Source organism: Melozone crissalis, unplaced genomic scaffold, assembly GCF_028551555.1.
Source record: "Melozone crissalis strain CALT ecotype California unplaced genomic scaffold, PUWL_Pcris_2 ptg000062l_1, whole genome shotgun sequence".
In the NCBI taxonomy this organism is placed as follows: Eukaryota; Metazoa; Chordata; class Aves; order Passeriformes; family Passerellidae; genus Melozone; species Melozone crissalis.
This window is the reverse complement of record NW_026535840.1, coordinates 5,141,623-5,160,339: the sequence shown is the minus strand read 5'-3', so window position 1 is coordinate 5,160,339 and position 18,717 is coordinate 5,141,623. Positions and strand designations below refer to the sequence as shown.

The window sequence follows — 18,717 nt, the reverse complement described above, 5'->3', positions numbered from 1 at the left end:
CCCACCTGCTTCCTAGGAAATAAGAAATATAAGACCCGTCCTCACTGCTGCCTTCCAGTAGGATACAAGGAATTATTTCCTAAAAATAAGTAACCTTAGTGGAAAAGTCCTGCCCAAGACTTTTTCTTTCAGAAAAGTGAGCTTGGAAACTCTGGGAAATCCCCAAACTGTCGTTTTTCCTGTAAAAACCATCATGCACAGATGGAGCAAGCCCATCAAATTTAGGATGGCAAGTGATTCCTATTCCCTGAGTGCTGCAGAGAAATGGAAGCCCATCCAGGAGGATGTGCCTTGAAAAAGGCTGTGGAAAGGGAAAAGCACATTGGGAGTGGGAATTGAAACCTGTATTAATCAACAAAACCTTTAGGAGGTTTTCCCCATCTCTTTCATCTCATTTCCAACATAAAACAGTTGAAGACCAGGTTGGATGGGGCTTTGGGCAACCTAGGATAGTGGAAAATGTCTCTGTTCATGGCAGGGGGTGGGATTGGATGAAATTCATGGTCCTTTCCAACACAAACCATTCCAAGATTCTGGGATAAAACAGAAATTGCAATTGTTATTGAAGATGAGAGACAACAAAAGGAACCCAGGTCTGTACTTGGACTGATTTAGGCTTTGGGTTTTGCCCTCCCCTCAGCAGAAGGGATTATACAACACTTCATGTTCTATTCTGTGCAACTCCACTGATTTTACACAACAACCCACTAAATATCCTAAATGAGAATTCTGAAGCTTCCATGAGGGATTTGAGCAGCCAGCTGCTGGGGAAGCTGAAATTATTTGCAAATATTCAGCTTGTGAGAGATTTTAACAGTTGTTCTCAGCCAAACAACTCCACACAGCTCCACAAAATCCAAGCGGCAGGATCCTAACCTGCTCCCCCAAATCATCTGGGTCACCCTTTAGGGGCTAACACAAAGTTAATTATTAGTCCATCACTCACTTATCAGCACATTTTCTCATCAGAAACCCCTCATCTCTTGTTATCTGCCTGCAATGGAAATATTTTGAGTAATATAAAGTCCACACACCAAAGGATGTTGTATTCCCAAAGCCTTTTATTGCTGGAAGCAATGGTTTGGAGGGAATTCCTTATAAAGATTTATGTTTACTGCAACATCTCTAAATACAACCCTATTTCTCAGCTATACAGGGATGGAACACCCAAAATATTCCATAAATGCTTTCTCTTCCCAAGCTGCCTTCAAACCAAGCAGAACCCCTCCTATTTCAACACTGTTCTGTTTTCTACCACCACATTTATTTGCACTGTTTGAAAAATATTTCCCTGGGATGAGCAATATTTTAGATCTCATGTCAACAGAAGAATATTTTCAGCCTAATTACAGGAATTCTTACAATTAATAGAAGCAAACCAAGTCATTAGCCTAGAATTTTATCCATCTAAACTGGGTTGTGTTAGGAAGTTAAATTCAATTATCTTTTTTTGATAACAGATTAACTGAGGGATCAGGGCAACTAATGAAATACTTAATGAACAGGATTAAAAGAGCTGAGGCAAAAAAAGGAAAAGGAATCAGGTGAGAGCCACTGGAGATGTACTGAACAGGAATTGAAATTTTGCTTATTTACCCCATGGAAATTTAATCCCCAGACTGCAGTGACCACAGGATGGTGGACAGAGCTTTGTCAGCTGGGGAGATCCTGGATCTGCTGCTCCATGTCCCCAAAACCTCATTGCTGTGCTGCACAGCAAGACCAGGGCTTCCAGAGGCCACCAGAGCTTGGATCTCCATGGATCACCGTGGATCATCATGGATCATGGCCAGTCACAATGGATCACCATGGGTCATCATCAATCACCATGGATCATCACAGATCACTGTCAGTCATGATGGATCAACATGGCTCATCATAAATCACCATGGATCACTGTCAGTTAGGATGGATCACCACGGATCATCATAAATCTCCGTAGATTACTGTCAGTCATGATGGATCACCATGGATCATCCTACATCACCATCAATCACTGCCAATCAAGACGGATCACCATGGATCATCATGAATCACCATGGATCACTATCAACCACGATGGATCACCATGGGTCACTGTCGATCATCACGGATCAACATGGATCATCATAAGTCACCATCAAACACGATGGATCACTTTCCATCACCATGGATCACAGTCACTCATGATTAATCACCAGAGGTCACCATGGATCGCCGTCAATCATGACAGATCACCATGGATCACTGTCAATCACCACGGGTCATCATGGATCACCATCAGGCATGATGGATCAACATGGGTCATCATAAATCACCATGGATCACTGCCAGTTAGGATGGATCACCATGGATCATCATCAATCACCATCAATCACTGTCAATCACAATGGATCACCATGGGTCACTCTCAAACACCATGGATGATCATGGATCACCATCAGTCAAGATGGATCACTGTCAGTCACCATGGATTACCATCAACCACTACGGATCACCGGGTTCTACCAGGAAGCGGCTGATTCTCTGTGCAAATCAACTTTGTTCCAGGGTGGATCATTTGTGCTGGTCCCCAAGGACCCAAACAGGTCACATTGTCACCAAAGCCCAGTGGGACACCCAGCCACCCACCACCAGCCTCAGCCAAAGAAATGTCATGGAATCCCAGAATGGTCTGGGTGGGGAGAGACCTTAAAGTCCATCCAGTGCCACCCATGCCATGGCAGGGACACCTTCCACTGTCCCAGGCTGCTCCAAGACCTGTCCAGCCTGGCCTTGGGCACTGCCAGGGATCCAGGGGCAGCCACAGCTGCTCTGGGCACCCTGTGCCAGGGCCTGCCCACCCTGCCAGGGAACAATTCCTAATTCCCAATGTCCCATCCAGCCCTGCCCTCTGGCACTGGGAAGCCATTTCCCCTTGTACAGAGTCTCTCTCCATCTTTCTTGTTGGCTCCTTCAAGCACCGGAAGGCCACAATTTGGTCACCCCAAAGCTTCTCCTCTCCAGGTGAACAAGCCCAGCTCTCCCAGCAGAGCTGCTCCATCCCTCTGGAGTCCCTCATGGCAGATGGAGCTGAACGTGCCACACTCAAACACAAGGATGAAGCCACAGAGGAACCTGTGGGTGGCCAGGGAGCAAAATCTGGGACATTCCACTGGGACACAAGGACGGCATCAACTGAAGCAGGAATTCTGCTCCATCCCACCTTTTCTTTGGTAATTTTGCTGTAACACCCCACTGGAGAGGCCGATCTGTGGCTCATTCCCATCATTTCCACACATCCCACTTAGTGCCCCAGGGACCCTCAGTGCCCACATGCAGGAATTCCCTGGGGGAATGCCGGTCTCCAAAGGGGATTCAGAGCCACACTCCTATTCAGGATTTTTGAGCCTCTTGACCTAAAAGTATGAAAACTACTCATATTTAGGTCTCCTTCCCAAAAAACTCCTTCTTGCCCTGCTTTCTCCTGAAAGCTCTCGGGGAAACTGCTTGGTCTTTTCTGTGACTCCAGCTCTGGGTGGCCCAATTTCCACTGCTTCCTTCCCGTGCACACATCTCCAACAGAAGGACAGATAAAATGAAATAAACAAATTATTATTACTAAATAACCCACTGGCTAAACAAACTGGGCTTCCCACCACATGCCAAACCGGCGGGAAGGCCAGTTTGTTTCACCAGTGGGTTATTTAGTAATAATAATTAATTAATCTAATTTATTTATTATTTAATTATTTATTATTTAGTAATAACAATTAATTAATGAACCAAAAGCTGCAAGCCTCCAGATGCTCTGGGAAATTAAAAATCTGCTAAAACCATGTGTAAAAGGGAGAGATGAAAGCAGGTAAGCTCCCACAGCCCAGAATATTGTTTGTCCTGGTATCAGGAGCTGGCCAGTCAGTCCTGTGTCATTGGAATCAGTTTGCAATTTATCTGCCAACAGCACAAAACCAGCAAAGTCACTTGGGGGGTCTGGCAGCCAGGCTGGGCTCCCCCCCTTTGTGCATCACTGGCTGCAGCCTCTGCTGCTCCCAGCAGCTGGGGTAAAACAGCTAAAAATACAGGATTTGTCATCCCAAAATGAATCACTGGAATCATTTGGAAAGATGCTGAATGCAAAGCTAAAGAATTAAAGCATGAAGGCAAGCACAGATCTGCACATGTGCACAGAGAAGGTCAGGTTTGCAGCCTTGACACAGAGCGCAGGGAAAATCCATCTCTCATTAACAAACTCATTCACATGAACCCCCCCTCTGCTCCTCTTTTCCCTCTCACATCTTCATTTTCCTGCTGCCTCACAAGACACCATTCCTATTGCTGCAAATATAAGGCACAAGCAGATTCAGAATCACAAAATCTCAGAATGGTTTGGGTTGGAAAGGACCTTAAAGCTCAGCCAGTGTCATCCCTGCCATGGACAGGGACACCTTCCACTGTCCCAGGATGCTCCAACCTGGCCTTGGGCACTGCCAGGGATCCAGGGCCCGCCCACCCTCCCAGGGAACAATTCCTAATTCCCAATATCCAATTTAAACACATTAAACACATCCAATTTAAATCCCTTTTCCCCCTTACCAGGAAACGATGCTGTAACACAAGAAGTTGGCACAGCCATAAAACCACCTTAAGGAAAACTGCGGATTAATTTCTCTGTGCACTCAGAGAAATAAATTCTGGGCTGTGTTCTGATGATTTGTTGTATTTTAAATATACAGGCTCATGCAGTGTAATTGGTCGTGGCATATTTTGCATGATGAACACAACAAATTGGCTTTTGTGGAGCTGTTCCAAGCAGTTGTTCAAGACAAAAAAAGTAATTAGTGAAAGCAGCGATTAGTGACAAACTAAATGGGGAAAAATGGTTTTAACCAAATTTACTGTGAAATCTGCACCACACAATTTTACTGAAGCCTCTTGGATTCCAGTTCCTTCCCGGGACTTGTTGAATTGCCACTGCATATAAACACTCACAGACCACTGTGTGTAAATAACAGTTTAAAGAACAAAATGAACCATTTGCATGGGAATTGAGAGCATTGACTTTGTGACCAGACAATTTTCAGCCCATTTTAATATCCACTTTATAAACACACAGGCTTTGCAGAGAGTTTAAGAAAAGCAATTCAGACTGGAAAATTGTTTTTATAAAACAGAGCTCATAGGCAAAAAGGCATAAGTTTATATTATATATGAATTATTGGATCAGGGAAAGCTGGAGTAGGAAAGAACCTTAAAGCCCATCTCATCCCACCCCTTGCCAAGGGACCCCTTCCACTGTCCCAGGCTGCTCCCAGCCCCATCCAACCCAGCCTTGGACACTTCCAGGGATCCAGGGGCAGCCCCAGAGCTTCTCTTCCCCAGGCTGAACAATCCCAACAAATCTAAATTTCTCAGCACCAAACATAAAACACTCTCCACACAATATCAATGCACAGGATTTAAAATGGGACCATCCTCTCCCTGTTGGCCAAGATAAACCATCCATAGGGTTTTATCAGCAAGGAATTATTTTCTCTGACAAATACAACCTGGAATTGCATTGCATCACCTTGGAGCTTCATAGGTGTACTCCAGACAGGCAAAAGCCCTTTGTTGGTGTGTGCTCAAACTTCCTGCCCACACATGGAACCTCGCCACAGGCCTTAAAATCCCCACTCCCCAGCACCCATTTATTTTATTTTTGGGGTGCCCCGTGGCAGGAAGGAATGATAAATCTGACTCCACGTTCTCAGAAGGATAATTTATTATTTTATGATACTGCATTATATTAAAGAATACTAAACTAAACTAGATTAAAGAACAGAGAAAGGATACTTACAGAAGGTTAAAAAGATAATAATGAAAACTCCTGACTCTCTCCAGAGTCCCAACACAGCTTGGCCCCAATTGGCCAATGAGTCAAAACAATTCACATGAAACCAATGAAACAATCTCCAAACACATTCCAAAGCAGCAAAACACAGGAGAAGCAAATGAGATAATTATTGTTTTCCTTTTTCTCTGAAGCTTCTCAGCTTCCCAGGAGAAAAATCCTGGGTGAAGGGATTTTTCCAGAAAATATGACACTGACACCCACCCCTTCTGTTTCCAGCACACACCTCACAAAGGCAAAAGGAACAGGAGGAAAAGGTGGATGCAAAGCCAGAAGTTATCAAGGAGAGTTTGGACAGAGTGAGATTGTTGGGGTGTCTATGCAGGAGCAGGAGTTGGACTGGATCATCCTGTGGGTCATTCTAGCTCAAGATATTCTACAAAATAATTCTACAAAAGAATTTATTGCAGCTTTTAGTGCTGTTCAGAACAGAACCCAAAGACAGCAGGGAGAAGCTGAACAAGCCTCTCCCAATGGATTTATTCCAAAAGCTTCACAAGCCTTTCCCAATGGACCTATTCCCAAAGCCTCACCTGGAAATCACCTCTTTGTTATTCAAGGCCTGAACATGCAATAAGTGGCCAGGATTAGCTCCAGCAGGATATAAATGCAAGGGAGAAAAGCCCAGCCTATCCCAAACCATTCAGAATTCCCTCACTGGTGTCATGACAGGAGGAGTTTGTACATCCAGCTGTGGAATCTTTGCCATTCCAGTCTTGGGGACATGGAAATAACAGCAGGATCACTGATGAGTTCAGATGTCTTTGGACTCAAAGAGTGAATTTACAGTAGTGATTCACAGAATGTTTTCCCATACAGTGAGAAAAACTAATTATTACTGCACTGAAATTCATCACTGTCATCAGAATTAATGGAGTTTGAGGAGCAGTGAAGTCACCCCGAGATGTTGCCTTAATTATCCTGTCAGTCTTTAGGAGTTTCAGTCCCTGCAGTGGTTAATAAAGGTTAATGCCTCTCCTATTCCAGAAATATTACATGCAACCTGACAAATATTCCAGGAAAATAAGTTAGAGAAGCTGCAAAATAACTCCACATTACAACACAATTCATCCACAAAAGGTCTCCCAGACAGGCCACTCTCCTCAGGAGGGCTGGCAGGGGCTGACTATTAATGTAGTTAACCTTTACAGGCTTCTAAAATTCCTAATTTTAGAAAATGTGGACTTGAGTGGCTGTGACTTGCAGCTCCAGGATTTCTGGGGTGTTTCCAGTGGACTCTGGAATGTTATCAGATACTGGAATCTCTAAATGGCATCAGGCAGCTTGAGGGAATTTAGGGTGTAACAAGACCAGCACATTCCTCAACTCAGTAGAACCCCTGGGATTAGGAATATTTCCCCTCTTTCACTAATCAAACCTTTTGGAGACAGAGATCCCAACAACAAATCACTCTTGTGGCCTTGCCAGCGTGGAATGTGTGTCCTGCTGGTCCCTCAGTGCCAACACCCTGTGACACCCGGCTGTCCCCAGCACAGGAGGGACCTGGAGCTGCTGCAGAGAGCCCAGGGGAGGCACCAGCATGGGCAGAGGGATGGAGCAGCTCTGCTGGGAGGAAAGGCTGGCACAGCTGGGGGTGCTCACCTGGACAGGAGAAGCTCTGGGGTGACCAAACTGTGGCCTGAAGGAGACAACAGAAAGATGGAGGCTCTACAAGGATGGAGTGACAAGGGGGAATGGCTTCAAACTGAGAGAGGGGAAATTTAGATGGGATATTGGGAAAGAATTATTCCCTGGATCCCTGGCAGTGCCCAAGGCCAGGCTGGATTTTGGAGCAGCCTGGGACAGTGGAAGGTGTCCCTAACATGGCAGGGGTGGGAATGAGCTGAGCTTTAAGGTCCCTTCCCACCCAAACCATTCTGGGATTCCATGATATTTGTGAGGATGTGACACCAGCCTCAAACCTCAGCAGCAGGCAGAGAATAAATAACATTTTACCAAGGTTAAATCCTCCTAGATGGGGATGCAGCTCTGAAGCTCCCAAAACCACCAATGTCTGTTCCTGTCCCAGCACCAAAGCACCGGTGACCCCAGAATTAGATCAACAAGGACATTTTACTTGTGGGGGATTATTTGTGCACATCTCCATCAGCCTGGAGCACTTGGGTTTGGAGGAATCCAAAGCAGTGTGTGTCAGCTCTCTGTCCCAGCACACTCCAGAGCAGCAGGAATTCCAGAGGTGATTAAAAGACATTAATGCTGATCCAGTCCTAATGTGAGGGCTGAGAGCAGACACGCAATGAATTCACAATGCTCATGGCCCACACAAACCCACAGCAGTTCATTAGCTACAACAGAACATTTAAAAAAAGAGAGAAAGAATATGGAAATGAGTGTTTCTTTCCACAAGGAATCATTTCTTCCCTGAGTTATGCCTGTTGAAGGATAAACTGATATTAGAGGACAAAGCTGGGAACACTTTGCCTTTATCAAATTAAAGCAATTACAAACTGTTTATAAAGATGCTTTCATAACATTAGTTTTGTTCTCAGAAAAAGAAGACTTAATTTGCAAACTAAGCTGGAAAATTAAGATTGGCTCCTCCAAATTTACCATCCTTCAAAAAAAACTCACTGCCTGACAAACTGCTCAGTCTTCCTGGTAGATCTCAGCTGCAAACCTTCCCCAGAGGAATTTAAAAGTGCACATTTTCAATGGGTCTCTGCCACCTCTCCACCTTCCCAGCACACAGAGGAGGCTCCAGGGAAACCTTAAAGCACCTTCCAGTGGCAAACGGGAGATTGTAAAAAAGAGAGAGAGGAGCTATTTCCATGGTTAGATAGTGATGGGATGAGGGGAAGGGTTCTGAATTTTAAAAAAATGAGATCTTTGGGATATTGGGGAGGAACTGTTCCCTGGCACAGGGTACCCACAGCCCCTGGATCCCTGGCAGTGCCCAAGGCCAGGCTGAACAGGGCTTGGAGCAGCCTGGGACAGTGGAAGATGTCCCTGCCCATGGCACTGGATGGGATTTAAGGTCCCTTCAAACCTAAAGCAATCTGGGATTTTATTAAAATGTTTGAAAAAGCCACATCCATCACAAACCCATTGATTCTGGGGTTTTACTGGGTGATAGAATGGCACCAGAGCGTCTCTGTGATGAACACATCCATGTGCTGGAGTTACTCCAATTTATCTGGGAAGTGACTGTGACGGTGCTCACAGGGGTCTCAGGATGAGGGAAGAGATGAGGATCTGACTCCATGTTTCAGAAGGCTCGATTTATTATTTTATGATATATATTACATTAAAACTATACTAAAAGAATAGAAGAAAGGATCTCATCAGAAGGCTGGCTAAGAATAGAATAAGAAAGAGTGATAACAAAGGTTTGTGGCTGGGGCTCTGTGTCCGAGCCAGCTGACTGTGATTGGCCATTAATTAGAAACAACCACATGAGACCAATCACAGATGCACCTGTTGCATTCCACAGTAGCAGATAATCCATGTTTACATTTTGTTCCTGAGGCCTGTCAGCTTCTCAGGAGGAAAAATCCTAAGGAAAGGATTTTCCATAAAAGATGTCTGTGACAAGTGACCCCAGCAGTGCAGGATTCAGGAGCACCCACCACGAATCCAGCAAGAATGGAACCACTGTTTTCCAGACACTAATGAGAAAGTCATTAAAACACACATTAAAGCAACCCCAAGGAGTACTGTGCTAATGAGCCTGCTTGCTTCCATGCCTGGCTTTACAGCTATTTTTTCATACATTCCCATTGAAGAGCTATAGAATATATTCCCATTCCCACTGGGAATGCAGCACATCCCTGCTTTTCTCCTGCCTAAATGCCAAAAGCAGCTGAAGGAGAGCCTGCCATGCCAGCTGCCTCTGGGGCTCTGGATTACCAGGGTGTGATCATCCTGTGCAGTGTATCCCATCCCAGACCTGCCTGCAAGCTCATTCCACACAAATATTTATGGCAAACCTTGAAGGAAATAAGTTTGCAAGGGGTTAATCAGGAAAAAAAATACATTATCACTGATGTCATTTGTTAATAACCAGGAGGAAATGAGGGCACAGCAAAGCCTGGGAGCCTCACAGTTTCTTGCAGTAGCTGACAGAGTGATGAAGCATTTTATTCACCCACAATTAAGGGGGATTATTTTAGTAATGAAGCAGGAGTTGAATATCAGCTGTTAAATACAACCATCATCATCTTCCTGGACTTGCAAGGAGGATTTCTTTTAAACCCCAAAAAACTCTGCAGTAGCAGCAGCCAAAACAAGATTATCTCCTTTCCCAGTGCTCCATAAAGCTGGGGAATTACTGAGTCTTTTTAGATATTACAATGTTTGTCAAGCAACAATTAAAAACGCACCAGCGATTAAGCAAACACCATAAAGCTTTTACAATTCATTTGAAGCAGGCAAATATTTGTGCAGCCAAATAAAAAAAAATCCCAACCAAAGAACTAACACTGAAGTATTCGTCTCTCTGAAGATTCAAAATCCTTCATTTTGAAAGTGGATTTTTAAAAACTCCTTTTAAGACTCCAAGGCTGTCCAACCTGGCTTTGGGATATTTCCAGGGATGGGGCAGGCACAGATTTTTTTTGTTCAATCACAAAGCTGTCATCAGCAATGGCAAACAAATAATTATTACTTGTATTTACAGCCATAAAGTTCTGATGGTATGGGATAAACCAGCCCCTTCCCAGGAAGTTGCCAATCCCAGGCATGTAAATCCAAATTATCCCAGTTTTTCAGACACCTGTGCTAAAGGATAGGAAGGGCTTATCCAAAGTCAAGCTTCCAGAACAAAGCAGAAATCTCAACTCAACCTGAAGCTGTGAGCTTCACTCCAGGTGTATTTTTCCCTCCAATAAAAGGAAATTTCCATCCCCTGGGAAAGGTGGGACAATGGGGATGAGCTCTGCAGGGCCCCTGATGTCCCCACCCAAATGGGCCATATCCAAAAAGCTCCCAGTCTGAAGCAGGAGAGCACTTTAAAGCTGTTAAATCTCCCCCAACCACCACAACACAGAATAAAGAGGATTTTAAACACTTTTCCCTCTTTTGTCAGCTGCAGCAGCCCTGAGCGCTCTCCCCATTCCCACGTGCTCCCCTCCCTTCTCCCAGCACGTGTTTATCCAGCTGTAGGGAAAAAATATCACCCAAAGAGGGGGTTTAGCATTTATGGGGGGTTAATGGTTAACCCAGAGTCCTTCCCAAAGCTGCTCCTGTGTCCCTGGGCACTGAGGTGTGCTCTGGAATAACAGGACACGGACATTGCTCCATCCCAGGAGATGCTCTTGGAGAGGTTTAGGTTGGACAGGAAGGAAAACTACTTTTCCAAGCAGGTGTCCTGTTGGAACCCTGGTTGCTGAGAATTTTTAGGCTTTCTGTGTTAACAAACACTGACCCTGCAAGAGAACACTGAGGCCATGGAGAAGGCTTCCAAAATTCAGTTATAGAACTGGAATTACGAGTGTGGAGTTTGAATAGAAGTGTATGATATCACATGGTGGGAAACTTAAGAGTTTAAGGTTTTGGAATATAATAATATACATAGCAAGACAGAAGTTTTAAGGCAGAAGCTAATCCTTCTTCGTCATGAGTTTGGGTGGTTTTGGATAATTGGATAAAAAAGTCTTCATTGCAGAGCACAAGTCATTAGCTACTAACTTAAAAACAAAAATAATTTGTGTAATTTCTTAAATAAACAGTTTATCCTTAAAAAACCTTGTGTAGAAAGAGATGCGTGTCTCCATTTTTAACTTGTTAAGAGTAAATTACTGTAGAACTCCCAGTTCATGAAACTATAATATAAATAAGAACTAGTAAACATCTAAATCAAAAAAAAAACCCAAAACCATCTCCCACATTCAATCCCAACCTCAAAAAAAGCAAAAAAAAAACAAACAGGGAAGTGTCTGATGACGACAAGCAGAGCACCTGAGTTCCTGAGTTTCCCCTTCACACACAAAGTTGCTTCCTTAAATCAACTCAATTGAATTCCCTCAATTTCCCCAAGAACAAAGTCTATTGTACTGTGCTAGCACAGAGTATCTGACAAAAATAAATCTGGTTTTGGGATCTCTCACAATGCAAGAATCACAGCAGTGCTCAGAAATGGTGAAGGATCACAAGAACAGAGGCAGAAGAAATTTGAAGCAGAAAAATGACTCTGAAGAGGTTCAGGAGACTCCTCAAACAGGGAATACAGGATCTAGGCAGATTCTAAACAGCATTTAGGTGTAGAATGTGCCTGCCCAAGGAGGGGATGGGGGAGAGGCACATCCCAGCAGTGTCTCTGCTGTGGGCACTCGGGTGTATCTGGGGCTGGGGACATCAGCAATAGGGCTGGTGACACAGACAAACCCACCACGTGGCATTTTCACACCCACTCAGAATCTATCCCGCTCCAGGCAGCTCCTGTGACCCTCATCAGCCAAAGAAAATCCAAGTTTAACAGACAGGCTGCGAGTTGGGTGCACCGTGTGAATTCAATCAGCCTCTGCTCCTGCCCTCTGCTACAGATAAGTCAGGCAGAGTGACCTCAGAGCTGAAAAACAAACACAAGAAATCAAGACAATCCTATTTCTTCAAAAGGCAGCCAGGGTTTTGCCTTGTTCAGATCTCTTCAGATGTCTGGAGTTCACCTCAATTCCCATCAAAAAACACCAATCCAGGGTGTCCAGGCCATGTCAGAGGAAAAGACAAGACAGCTTTAAGGTGGCACCTGCACCTTCTGCTGTCTGCGTGGACTACCCTAAGAAAAAACAATGAACTAACAAAACATAGCTGAGCCTCTCCCCAGGCTCCTCATTGCTGCAGTTAATTAAAAAAGAGACACTATTTAAATCTCATTTCCTCCAGCTGGGTGTCAGGCACAGGCTGCAAAGGGCAGAGCTTCAGCAAACCCATTTCAAACACTGCTGGCTTTGATATTGTGGAGTAAAGGCTTTTGCAAATAACTTCAGAGGAGGGAATGCAGTTGTCAACATTGCTGTTGTCTGGATGGGTTTTATTGCAGCCTAAAGATAAATAAAAGCTTCCATTCCCAGTCCATTCCCAGAGAAGATACAATTCATGAAATATAATGAGTTTTTCAAACGTGCAATACACAGAACTTGTTTGGTGCCTTCTTGTTTAATTAAAAAGCCTATCTGCAGTTTTGTCAATTTATTTGGTATCCAAATGCTTTTAACACTGGCACTTCAATAATATGAAATCCATCTTGGCCAGGGAACTTCAGATAAATGCAAGTAAACTCCAGCCCTCTTCAGCATCCCAAACTGGGGAAATACTGGCACTGTTAGGAGGTGTCCAAGGAAAGGCTGGAGGTGGCACTCAGTGCTCTGGGCTGGGGACAAGGTGGGCACAGCTTGGATTTGATGCTCCTGAAGGTCTTTCCCAGCTTCAGTGATTCCATCATGGGAATTCCATCATTCCATTATTACTTGGACTATTATTATTCCATCAATTTGGTTATTGCTGCATCATTGCCACGAGCAAATGGATTTAAGGTCACACAGCGAATACCATGGAGGAGATCTCTGCTTTTATGGACAGCAGGAAAGGCAGCTTGGGGTGGCTTCATGTCAGCAAGGAGCTTCTAAAAGTGGCCCAAGAGAACAGAAGGCAGTGGTTGCTTTGGTTCTGAAACACAACTTGATCAGTTCTGGGCCTGTCTTGGTGCCAAGTGCTCTTTTGTTCCTCAGTTACCACCAGGAAATAGTCTAGAATGAGAAATTTCAAATAACGTGGGGCAAACCCAGACCATGTGTTGTCTGTTGCATTTTAATCACATGTCACTGAGCCCATAAATTAATATTTATGGCAAATATTCCATCGCATCCCCTTGTTTATCAAACTCTGCCCAAAGCAAAGCTTCACTGTCAACAGCAAAGTTCAGTCACCTCATTTCTCACAGCTGCTCTGGCCATATTTCAAACATCAGCAGCATTTTCAGTGACATCGATAAAAAGGGATGAAATGGGAGCTTTTATGAACTAATTATCTGACATCTGCTGTTAATATTAACTAATTCTTCAAGGGTTGCACAGAGAAAGCCATCATCTCCTTATAACCATGGTTAAGTGATGAGAACTCAGCTCAATCCACTCTGCAATTAAATCAACATGGAAAATATCAACAAAATTATTTCCACAAGTATTCCAGAACAACAGAAACACTTCACTTCCCTGGAATGGTGATCACCCTCCTTCTCTGTCAGACACAACAAACAGGCCTTTGTTATTTATTGTTAATTTACCTGCTTGGCAATAGAGGTCTATAGGGTTTTTAAACATGGATTTAACACTGAAAGTTTTTCCCATAAATAAATACTCAGTCTTAAAGCTGCTCATGATTTCAGAACCTCCAGATGGAAATGAGGAGCCACAGAAATGCCATCCTGAAGAGGCTCCTGAAGAAGAGAGGGGGGGAAAAAACTCCTGCTACACCTTGTCCATTGTCCTCAACATCATTTTCTCATTATCATCCCCTTGGAGGAATAATCCAATCCCATTTTGTCACATTACTTGCAAGACCTGTAAAGGTCACAGTAAAACACAGGCAGTGGAGGGGTGAGTTTAAATTACTTTCTTCCAGGATATATCCATTTATATTCCATTTATCTCCCACCAGACACACCAGGCTGGCTGGGCCAGCCCGGATTTCTTATCTCCATGTAATATCAGAGAGATTTTAATCAAACAGTTGCGTATCTAAAAGTCAACTTCCTTGCAAAGTGTGTTTTAAGGAGAGCTGAACAAACTTTACCCTGGCTCCTGTAACTGTTGCTTTCAGATATTCTCCTCCAAAATCCTTCTGCAAGGTTTTTAACGACTCTCTGCAGTTTTAATTGGCAACTCACTGCTGCCTTCTTTTCCCCCACAAATTATCCATGTTACCAAGCTCCTCAGAAAGTTCTGTCATTCCTGGGGCTGCAGCAAGCAGTGCAGAGCTCTCCATTAAAACAAAAACCAGCAGATGAAAATTCAAACTCATCCAGGCTTGGCAAGGAGAAGCCGAGCTCCCGCCTTAATCCCTCCGTGCCGCGCAGGGTTTTGTACAATTAGTGCAGCTGGCAAGCACAGCAGCTTGAGGGACTCTTGTGCTGCCTTTTGAGGGCCAGCAGAAGGATTTACATAATTTAGAGTTTAATAACTTCAGCCTCTGCTTGCTTTTTTTTTTTTTTTTTTGCTAGTAGTTCTCCTGAAAGCACAAGCTGGCGTAGAGCGTAACTCCCCTGAAATCGTCAGCCTCGCACGGAGATGTTTCTAAGGGATGGTTTTATTTGAATTTTGCCCACAAGAGAATCTGTTTCAGGTGTTACACCACTTCTAAAATCAGCAGAACATCCTTAGAGGATGGACAATCTGCTCCTTCCACAAATCACCTGCAAAAATCTGCTCCACACATTCTGTAAGAGGAATGAGACTTCTGCACAGTATTAACAGCAGATTAATTTCACTTCCTCCCACATCTTGTTAGCAAAATTAAGAATCACAATGTTTTAAACACACTCCCAATCCAGCTGGGGGGATTTCTGTCTTTATCTTTTTTTGCTGACCTCTCATAGCCCTTTTATCCAACCATGTCTCTAAAAACAGAGGATCAGAGACATTTTATGTGTAGCCACAAAAAGTGATGTTTTCCTCATTCTGAACCTAATTATTTGTTGGAATCAGGGAGAAAAGTCTGTGGTTCTGCTTTGAATTGCAAGCAGCACCCAGGCACTTGAGATCTCTGGATAATCAATATAGAGAGAGGGAGAAATTACTGCTGATTTGGATTTCACTGAGTGTGCAATGGAAGGGGATCTGTGAACATCAAGGAGTCAGAAAGCCTTGACAATTCCACACTTGGAGCAGACTGGCCAGTTTCTACCAGAAGAAAAAGCAAACAAACACAAAAAAAAAAAAAAACCAAACCCTCTACTAATATCTGGAAATGTAAAGCAAACACCGCAGAATAACCAAACAAACAGATGTCAAAATTGTACATTTATCTTAAAAATAAGGCCACATGCCAGGAGATGTGTCCCTGCCTTCCTGGGTGCTCCTCAACACCCAAGGGTTTGGGTTCTTCCCATGCCCTGCTTGAACTCAAACCCCACCCTGCTTTTATTTAAGGCTGCAATGACAGGGAAAAAAAATATTAATAGTGCTCCTGGGGCAAGCTTTTCAAAGCCCTGGATTGCCTTATTAAAGAGATCATTATGAGACAGGAGTCAGATCAGAATGATTAAATTTTAATGTCTCCTAAATTCTGTTGCAAAGACAAAGCCCTTCCTCCAGTGATTTATAGCTGAAGCTTGCTCCTGCAGAGTGAGCACAAGCTGAAGAGCCCGTGTACACTAACAGTGAGTAATGACACTAAAATCTTTATTATTTACAAACCAAAGCCAGGGTACACATAAAACCCAGTTCCAGCTGGAGATGTCAACTCAGCTGACACCTCATTATGGCCCAGCTGTAACACAGAGCTCCACACCCACATAAATCCATCCTTCACTCAGCCTTGGCTGCAGCTTCATCCTCAGAAAGCAGCACTTAATGTCCTCCTAATGAAGTACAGGCAGGCCCATCAAAACACACTCCTGACACCCTGGAGATGATGGAAAGCTCTCTCCTGAAAATTGAGAAGCCCTGAGAGTACCTCCAAATGGATGGTGCTCCCTAACAGTTCTTCACCACTAGTGCTGAGTGTCTGTTCTCACTACAATCACCAATTTTATTTCTCCCAAATTAAACCTTGGAATGATCCAAGGCTTAATGGAGTATTTTACCACCATCACTCACCTTTCTAGGGATTTAGCACATTTATTGCTCATTTCCCAAAGGAACAAGCAGGTGTTTGAAGCTGTGTAGGACCAGCTAAGTTGATGCCCAGAGAGGATGTGAGCACCTTCACACCCTCAGCTCAGTGACTGTGAGCTGCAGCAGCTCCCCAAGCTCATTGCAACCCAAACTTCACTGATTTGGCACTAACCAGAGAGAAAATTCCTCCAAGTCCCTTGCTGGCCCTGGGAAAGGGATTAAAACCCAGCAGAACTCACAATGCTGCTAAGAAAGGAACAAGGGACACAGATTCCTTTTCCTTGAGGCAAGGATTCTGAGTAGTGACTTTACTCCTGGCCCCAGTTTAACCAGGACAAAGGGATTTCAGACAGCAATGCCACCTGCCAGGCTGGAAGTTTGCTCAGGAAGGGTGTTGAAAAGGCAGTAATGGAAAAAATACAGAAAACCTGCAGTGGGAGTGCCTTGCACAAGCAGGTGGGAATAGCACAGGAACAGAGTGGTTCTGTGGGATTCCACTCAGCTGCCCTCCAGCTCTGCATTCCTAAGGGGAACTAAACAACAGCCAACCCCTCACTGCCTTTTCTGGGCTGTGGCCTTTCTCTCTGCTCTTCCCAACCTTCCCCAGCTGTATTTATCACACAAACCTGCTGCTTCTCTGAATTTCCACCCTCACCTGAGGTCCCCAGCACTTGTGAAAAGGCAAGGTTTGCACAGGTGAGAGCAGAGAACATCAGTCATGTCCTTGAGCCCTACAGAGAACAGCACATCCTGCAGAAAATAATCCACTTATCTGTTCCTGCTCTCTCATTCCTGCCCATTTGTTCTTTTCCTCTCTCTTTTTTTAAAGCACAATTAGATATTTGGAAGAGGCTTTCTTTTGAGCAGGGACTCACACAGCTCATTATTCTGGCACAAGAATACCACTGGTTTGTATTATTCAAGTTTGTACCCCTTGTTTGGATTTTTCTGTACCATCTGTACTCTTTTAACTCCTCCCCCACAGCACCTTAAAACCACACAACTATTTATTATCTCTGCTTCAGACACCACCATAAACTCTTGTTCTCAAGATCAAGGAGAGCTGTGATATCCTATATCTGCATCTGAATGCAAACAAAAACCCATTTAATTCATGCATAGCAACATGATTTATTCCCTCTGCTTAATTGTGCAAGCCAAGCTTTTGCCCAGAACATTCATAAAAGAAAACAGGTAACAGGAGAAGTCTGAGGAGTTTAGAGCAGGGGGTCAAGTGCCATCCAGATTTTTTTTTCCTGATTTATTTTAGTGGGAAAACAATGACTTGTCCTGAACAAAAGCTAAGCTTGGCTTACTGAGTTACCCTTAAAGGCTTACACAGGTCAGAAAGGTTCTTCTAGGCAATAAGAAAATCATGAGATCCAGCAGGAATTGTAAGGAAAACTGTGGTGCAAGCTTCAGGCTGCTTTGCATGGGGTAGGACCAACCTGAGAGAATGAATGATGCATTTCCTCTGCACCTCCTTCACATAAATCCCATACCAAAATCCATGGCCTAAAGAACTGAAATCACTGTGAAAGTGTAACAACTAAAAGAGGTTGCAGCTTCCAAGTGAAGAGACTGAAAAAACATCTAAAATGCTCTTACTTTTGACAGTAGCTGTCCGGGTGCAGTTGTAGAGGATGGCTAACTCCCCAAAAACTTTGCCAGGTCCCATGGTGCAGAGCTTCACTCCCTCTTTTGTCACTTCAACCTTCCCATCTGTGAGAAAAAGAAGAGAGAAAAATGATTCTTAAAGGGCAATTAAATAATTTCAGACATTTTTAAAGGAAGGCGAATGTTCTTTGAGATTTAACTTCTAAAATTTATTTGATTTCAGGCCAGTTTGGAGAGGGCTTGGAGGAGCCTGGGATAGTGCAAGGTGCCATGGCCACAGCAGGGATGGAACTGGATGGGATTTAAGGTCCCTTCCCATCCAAAACTCCTAGAATTCCACACTGTGAACAAAAAAAAGACCACCAGAGCCCTCCAACTTCAAAAGGAACTAAATGTATTATGAAAAAGAGCACACATATTCAGAAAAAGGTTAAAACCAACTATTGCATGCAGAAACTT

The 18,717-nt window shown here is 43.9% G+C and overlaps 1 protein-coding gene across 2 annotated transcripts in view; it reads right to left on the bottom strand.

Moving 5' to 3' along the window:
* PRKG1 (protein kinase cGMP-dependent 1) overlaps positions 1 to 18,717 on the bottom strand; it is a 353,715-nt gene that overhangs the window by 189,201 nt on the left and 145,797 nt on the right. For both annotated transcript variants that reach the window (XM_054288351.1, XM_054288352.1), the window contains exon 3: positions 18,250 to 18,363. In XM_054288351.1, the coding sequence (XP_054144326.1) occupies positions 18,250 to 18,363 (114 nt within the window). The remainder of the gene's footprint in view (positions 1 to 18,249; positions 18,364 to 18,717) is intronic.